At 41.4% G+C, this 8,089-nt stretch overlaps 1 protein-coding gene across 1 annotated transcript; it reads left to right on the top strand.

The window, feature by feature from the left end:
• Nucleotides 1–243: 243 nt before the first annotated feature.
• LOC122657048 (FT-interacting protein 4-like) lies at nucleotides 244–3,805 on the top strand. The gene has a single exon (XM_043851800.1). The coding sequence runs from the start codon at nucleotides 548–550 to the stop codon at nucleotides 3,611–3,613; it is 3,066 nt and encodes a 1,021-aa protein (XP_043707735.1). The 5' UTR covers nucleotides 244–547; the 3' UTR covers nucleotides 3,614–3,805.
• The last annotated feature ends 4,284 nt before the right edge of the window (nucleotides 3,806–8,089 follow it).

Raw genomic sequence — 8,089 nt, 5'->3', positions numbered from 1 at the left:
CCGAGAGAATGGCTTTTCAAAGACTGAGTTCGATAACCGAGGTACCCGACATGGCAACATCCCTTCCCTTTGAGCGCTGCAAACTGAAAAGTGCAAACAACTGACTTAGACGTCTACAGTACAAGATCCTACCCAGGGAGGGTACCCCTCAACCGAGTCTAGGACCGGACCGGACCGGACCCCTTCCCTCATAAAATCTTCTCCAATTCGAACAGACAAACCTCGAACAAAGAGATTACGTTGTAACGCAAACAAAATCACAATTTCCATACCCTCCAATCCTGCATTTAAACTATATAGGATTCTCTGCCAGATTCTGGCATGCGCTCCTGCTCTACTACCTCACCTCACTAAACTCCCTTTCTCTATATCCCATCTGTCAAAAACCCTCTGCATCCCTCTCTTTCCCCCTTATTTTCACGTTTCCCCAACCCAAATACTTCACTCTCTCTGTTTCTCTCTTACCTCTAAAGTGTCTCCCCTGTTTCCCTTACCCCTTCATCCCCTACTTTAACTATTACTGCAGAAAACATAGAAAGAGGGGGAGATGAATAGTAAAGAGAAGCTTGTGGTAGAAGTTGTTGCAGCTCATAACTTAATGCCCAAGGATGGGGAAGGCTCAACATCGGCGTTCGTGGAGGTGGAGTTTGAGAATCAGAGACAAAGAACCCAAGTGAAGCCCAAAGACCTAAACCCTGTTTGGAACGAGAAGCTTGTTTTTAACTTCAATGATGTTGCTGATCTCCCGTATAGAGCTTTGGAAGTTAATGTTTTTAACGAGCGAAGGTCGGGCAGTAGCAGGAATTTTTTGGGTAAGGTGAGGATTTCTGGTTCTAACATTGTTCGGGAAGGTGAGGAAATTGTTCATCTTTACACACTTGAGAAACGGAGTTTGTTTTCTCATATTCGTGGTGAGATCAGCCTCAAGCTTTATCTTTCCACCAAAGAACAGTTTTTTAAGGAGGGGAACGGGAACGAAGTAGCAACTTCGGCGACTTTTGTGAAGAAGCAGAAGAATATGCATCAGCAAGCAACCTCTGGGTCTTTGTCTCTGCAACCACAACAGCAGCAGCAGCAGCAACAACAACAACAACAGCAGCAACAGTTGATGCAGGACAACAAACGGCCACAACAACCCCAACAGCAACCTAAGCCTGTGGAGCCAAACCCAGGTGAGTTTAAGCCGGTCATTATCACAACAGGGCCTGGTCCATCTATCCCCACTCACAACATTGCCGGTGTTGGTGGTGGTGGTGGTGGCGGCACTGGGGGTTTTAGCTCTTCTGGTTCAAATGAGTTCACCCTCAAAGAAACTAGTCCTCATTTGGGTGGAGGTGCTACCAACAAAGACAAGACCAGTTCGACTTATGATCTGGTGGAGCAAATGCTTTATCTCTACGTCCGGGTCGTTAAAGCTCGCGACTTTTCGATCTTTGGTGGTGGTGAAGTAGTTACAGAGGTGAAGCTTGGGAACTACAGAGGGATTACTAAAAGAGCGAGCTTGAGTAGCCCAGAATGGGATCAAGTCTTCGCTTTCTCTAAGGATTGTATCCAGTCATCCATGGTGGAGATTTTTGTTAAAGAAAACAACAAAGATGATTTCTTGGGTCGAATCTGGTTCGATTTAAACGAGGTTCCTAAACGGGTTCCACCTGACAGCCAACTGGCTCCGCAATGGTATCGTATGGAAGACAAGAAAGGAGAAAAAGGAAGGGGTGGCGAGGTGATGGTCTCTGTCTGGTTCGGGACACAAGCAGATGAAGCCTTTGGAGAAGCTTGGCATTCCAAGGCAGCTAATGTACACTTTGATGCCCTCTGTTCCATCAAGTCCAAGGTTTATCTCTCACCTAAGCTCTGGTATCTCCGAGTAACCATCATTGAAGCACAGGACATCGTTCCAGGTGAAAAGGGTTCGACAATGGCAAGATTCCCAGAGCTTTCAACGAAAGCCCAAGTCGGAAACCAGGTGTTGAAGACCAGAGTCTCTCCAGCCATGTCAAACCGGAGCCCATCGAACCCGTTCTGGAATGAAGACATGATGTTCGTCGTGGCCGAACCATTCGAAGATTACCTAATGCTCTCCGTTGAGGACCGGATCGGACCAGGCCGGGATGAGGTTCTGGGTCGCATTCTAGTCCCTGTGATGGCAATCGAACGCCGAACCGATGACAAACTGACGGTCTCCAAGTGGTTCACCCTCGACACGCATTACAACATGGGTTTGACCGAACCAAAAGTGGTGACTCGGTTTGGTTCAAGGATCCATCTCCGTCTCTCTCTCGACGGTGGCTATCATGTGCTCGACGAATCGACCATGTACAGCAGCGACGTACGGCCGACGGCGAAACCACTGTGGAAGCCCCACATTGGTGTCCTTGAGATGGGAATCTTGGGAGCCACTGGGCTCATGCCGATGAAGATCAAGGAAGGCAAAGGAGGCTCCACTGATGCTTACTGTGTCGCCAAATACGGTCAAAAATGGGTTCGTACTCGTACTGTGGTTGACAACTTAGCACCCAAGTGGAACGAGCAGTACACATGGGAAGTTTTCGACCCTTGCACCGTTATCACTATAGGTGTCTTCGATAATTCCCACACCGATAAGTCTGCCGTTGCCGGTGCCGGAGCAAGGGACTCTCGCATTGGAAAAGTTAGAATTCGGTTGTCCACGTTGGAATCTGATCGAGTGTATACCCACGCGTATCCTCTTTTGATGCTGCACACTTCGGGGGTGAAGAAGATGGGGGAGCTTCACTTGGCCATCAGGTTCTCCTGCGCTAACATGGCTAACGTGTTCCATATGTACACTTTGCCACTGTTGCCCAAGATGCATTACGTGCGGCCCTTGTCAGTGAACCAGCTGGAGAGCTTGAGGTATCAGGCGATGAACGTGGTGGCAGCCCGGTTGAACAGGGCAGAGCCGCCGCTTGGGAGGGAAGTGGTCGAATATATGCTCGACCACGATTCTCATATGTGGAGCATGAGGCGCAGTAAGGCTAACTTCTTCCGTCTTGTTTCGGTTCTATCGAGCGTCATTGCATTGGGGAAATGGCTCGAGTCGGTTCGTAGTTGGCAGAAACCCGTATATTCTGTTATATTCCTGGTCTTCTTCCTTGTGCTCGACACATTTCCTGAACTAATCCTGCCCTTCATCTTGCTCTGCTTATCGCTCACCGGGCTCTGGCGATACCGGTCACGGCCGCGCCACCCGCCCCACATGGACACTAGGCTCTCTTGCGCAGAGACGGTTTATGCTGATGAATTGGATGAGGAATTCGATACCTTCCCTACAACCCGCAGCGCTGATCTTGTTCGGGTGAGGTACGACCGGTTGAGGAGTGTGGCAGGAAGGATACAGACGGTGGTTGGTGACTTGGCTACACAAGGTGAGCGGTTCCAAGCGCTGTTGAGTTGGAGAGACCCAAGAGCCACATTCTTGTTCATAGTGTTTTGTTTGATAGCAGCAGTGGTGTTCTATGCAACACCATTTCGGGTAGTGGTGGGTTTGTGGGGATTGTATGCTCTTAGGCCGCCCAGGTTCAGGAGCAAGTTGCCTTCTCCTTCTCTGAGCTTCTTTAGGAGGTTACCTTCAAAGGCTGACAGTTTGCTGTAAGTAGGGGCATGGAATTGTAGTTGGGTGGTTTTTGGTTGGGGAATTTATGAAGGGACAAGGGTATTTTTGGATTAATCTGGTTCAAAAGTTGTAGTCCTTTACTTTGTATTTATTTTTAGTCTCTGTCCCTTTGTTGGTTATGTTGAAATACTTTTGTAGTTGTGTAAGGAAATGAAGTTGTCCTGATGCAAATGGGTTTTTCTGGTGTACTGTTTTGCTGCATGGTTGATCAATCACATTCTCAGCAAAAGCAATTACACTGGTAGATCACTATTGATGTTGGGGCCAATGTGTTTCTCCTTTTTTAATTTGGCTGTATATGGACCACAATGTTCAAACAATGTTTGCGATTTTGAGTTGACTGTTTGACCATTGTTGTTGACTTCTATAATTGATATTGTTAGTCTAAGACTGTGTTTGGTATGCATTCTAGATTGATTTTGCATTCTCGAGTGATAAAAATTGTTGTTTTTATCATCTAAGAATGCAAAATCGACCTAGAATGCATTCCAAGATGCATACCAAACACAGCCTACATATCATACCAGAAATAAAATTTTGAATTCCTCGAATTTGAGTTATACAACAGGGAAGGAATGTGAATGCAAATTTTGCAGCAATGTAGTGTGTATTGGCATGTTCCATTCGAATCCGGATCACCTACCCACATGGGGACGGGTGGGGACAGATCTAACCGCTCCATGGGGCATGAGTCCCACACCCTCATGGAGGGTTCAGATCTGTCTCCACTTGTCTCCATGTGGGTAGCTGATCTGAACTCGTTCTATTCTTCCATCTATCAATAGAACATTGTTGTAGAACATTTTTATGCTAGCCAGTTTTCCTTCAGATTCCTAGTTCACTAGTCTAATAGACTTGTTGGGAGTATCTCTTCTTATATTTGGTTTTGGCCCTTAAACCGGCGCTTCAAATTTTACATTAGATACTTCTTAGAGTTTCAATTTTGCAACTACTAAGGTTGTGTTTGGTAACGCTTCTGTTCCAGAATAGGTGTTTTTTATCTTTATCATTTTTTTTGTTTTTGTGTTGAAAACACGTTTCTGTGCTTTAAAATGGTGCTTGGTAAACTCGTTTCAAAAACGTTGTTACAACAAAAAAACAACACAATTCCATTTGGTAAAACCTGTTTCAAAATATATTTTTTTATCAAATTAATGAATTATTACAGAAATGCCATTATTTGAATAAACTTACTTAAAATTAAGATGAAAACATCCAACATGATCATGTATGACCATCTAAAATTAATGACAATATCCGGAATACCATCTCACACTAAAATTTAAACTTAATGTAAAAAAAAAAAAAAGCATTTTTAGAACTACATTATTCCAAATCCTCAATAAACAAAATTCCATAGTATATATAGGTTACTAGGAATATCAAAATGCCATAAGAATTCCATAGTATATATAGGTTACTAGGAATATCAAAATGCCATAAGAACTATTGAGCTCGGTAAAAAAGGAGAAGCAATAGACACTGTATGATGTTTATGATTGCCTTAAATGATTATGATGAACATTTGAATAAAAAGGGTCTTGGTGGATCTTAACTGATTATGCTATGAACATTTGAATAAAAAGGATATTGGTGGATTTGAACCACCATCCCCTTGGAACATGGTTGAGACATGCTCATGTTCTAAGTGCTCTACCAATATGAGCTAAAGACCCAAAAAGTAGAGTTTGAAATTTACAAGTATCCCAATTTTGAAGGGGAAGATCAAAATCAATTATTTCTTCAAGAGAGTTGAACTCATGACCTCTTCTTTGCTGGTCTTTGTCAACTGGGCAACTTTACAAGTATCCCAATATTTAGATTTTTTTTTACACTTTTTCCAAGTTTTTGAATAAGAAAATATTTACTGCACTGGAGAAATATTTTTTCCTCCCATAGAACAAACTAGTCAGAAAATAATGAAAAGAACTGATACATGGGTCTAGCACAGTAGATGTTATCACTTGGTAATACACAATTCGTCAGAATCATTTGATCTCAAAGGAGATCTTATATGATTTTGTACATGAGTGGCCATCTCTTGGTTTTATGCCTTTTCGTTTTATCCAATCATTAATAACTTGATTACTTTCAGATATCAGAGTAAGACTTTCTGCCTACAAAATGATTTTTTCCCTCCTCTAATGCCTAGGGTTACCTAAATACCATGACAACTATGCTCTATTGTGCCTCCAGAGTTTGCTGTCTAAGCAAAACTAAGAGAGCAAAAAGCACAAGCTCCAGGAAAGTTGATTGACTGAATTGACAAGTGAGCAAGCATTGAAGGATCTTGCTGTAATACTAACAAGGTGTGTACATGGCTAACTTCATATCTTGAGATATTAACTTACTAGTTGTTCAATATTCAAACATTCAGAGGCACAGATCCCTGAACAATGTGATATTGGATATTAGAAGTGTGGATTAAAGGTGAGAGAGTATATGTGAGGGAGAGATGGGGAAGACACATGAAAATCCACTCTTCGTTAAATGTTCCTCAAGTGTGAGAATCAGGTTATTGTAGAAAATAATTATCTTTTCACCAAAGGTGTCTGAAGATTTGAAGTTAATTATAATTTTTATCATCCTATTCTACTTTGATAGCTTTGTTCCTTATTCTTTCAAAAGCTAATTGTGGTCCTTTATAACATCTCTCTTTGAACATTCTTCTAAAATATTTAAACTCTTTTTGTTCTGTGCCTTAGCAATTTATGTGTGTTCTTTAACATAGGTTGGACATCACTTTTGGCAGTTGAAGTTTTTGTTATATGAATGTATTACATCAACACTTTTTCTGGCTAGATTGCTCTGCCCCATGTAGAAAATGGAACTCGCACTAGTCTGATGAGCCCCTTCGAGTACTTCGGGGTTGGGTTTCAGACCAACAATATGCAATGCAATCGGTAAAGAAAACCTTTTGAAAATAGGGGAAGAAGAGAGTATAGAGAGAGATAGAGAGAGGCCACAAACAAAAATAAAAATGGAATGCTTTAGGTTGTCCATTTCACCTCTATTTATAGTTGTGGATACATCCCTTCAAGGTATCCATTGGAATGGGTGTGTCCATCAAGGTTCTAAAACTGGGGTTTCGACTAACCATAAACCGAGTTCGTCTCGGTTTTGACCATATCTTGATTGAAACCTGGGACTTTCTCCAAGCTAACTTGAACCTTAGTTTCGAGGCCTAGAAGTTGTTTTGTTGCTTTGATTCTTGTTGTGCTGCCTATTTTTTATATTTTAAACCCAATCCATGCATTAGTTTCACATAGAGAACACTAAAAATATTACTTGTGATTTTTATCCAAGTTTGATACTGTATATTGTTCTTGGACAAGGTATTGAATAAGGTTTGACCGGAATATAACTCCTTCAATATAAATCAGATTTCAGCAATATTAGATTTATTAGAAAGCTTTCTTTTGATTGCTTTCCAACAAGTCCAAGATTGCTTAAATCTGATTTATATTGAAGAAGTTATTTGTCACCATTGGAACCTTCCAATGAGATAATGTAGCCGCAATTGCTAGGCCATTTGCACAAGCACCCCAACAAAAGGATCTAATATTTGGTAAAGTTTGATAGGATCAATTTTTTTTTGGGTAATTTACACATACCACCCCTAAGGTATAACGAAATTATAATTTTACCCTCCAATTTTGGATAATTTTGTGTACCCCCTTGAGGTTTACAAATGTTAACAAATGCACCCATTCCATTAGTTCATGGTTAACAATGTTAAAAATATGATGTGAACTGATCGAATTGCCCTTGCAAAGAAAAAAAAAAAAACCTCTGCAACTCATCTTCCCTAAACGATTTGGGGAAGATGAGTTGCCGGCATCTCTCTCTCTCTCTCTCTCTCTCTTGTCAAGTACTCTACCGTCTTCTCTTCTCTACATCTAAATCTCTAATGGGGAAAAAGGACTTGGTTTTCTTCTGTTATCTGCTCTGCTTGTTCAATCTTCTGGCTGGTACGGACAATAGAGTGGATATGAATTTCTTTTTTCTTGTTTCCTCTTGCGTCGTCCTGGATTCGTGGGAATTGTATTCATAACTTGTTTACCTAACCCCCCCTACTTCCTAATTGATCTACATTAAGCTTAAAACTTTTGCGAGGCCCAACTAATTCAAATCGTTCAATGGTTTAGCCTGTTTAGTGAACTTTTCTTTCCCATGGATTCTTCTCAGCTAGCATTAGTATAGATGTCTGCTCACAGATGTTTCCTTTTTCATTGTATTTTTCAATTTGAATGTTTCTTCTTCATTTCTTTTTGTCTATAAGTGTGTATAAGTGTATAACATCATCCAGTATAATTTGTTCAAAGGTTCAGAGTTTCATCTAAGGTACAATTCCTCCTCATAACCGAGAGTAGGTGATGGCAGTGAAAATGGAGGAAGATTTAGACCTCACTTAAGTTTCAGCTAAATCAAAAAAACATCATGTAGAAGGAGGAG

This window comes from Telopea speciosissima, chromosome 3 (genome assembly GCF_018873765.1).
Source record: "Telopea speciosissima isolate NSW1024214 ecotype Mountain lineage chromosome 3, Tspe_v1, whole genome shotgun sequence".
Classification (NCBI taxonomy): Eukaryota; Viridiplantae; Streptophyta; class Magnoliopsida; order Proteales; family Proteaceae; genus Telopea; species Telopea speciosissima.
The sequence above is the reverse complement of the archived record's forward strand: the minus strand, read 5'-3'. Positions and strand labels throughout refer to the sequence as shown.

Excerpts from the sequence above, each read along its gene's own strand:
- LOC122657048 (XM_043851800.1), top strand. The coding sequence starts at position 548 with ATGAATAGTAAAGAGAAGCTTGTGGTAGAAGTTGTTGCAGCTCATAAC.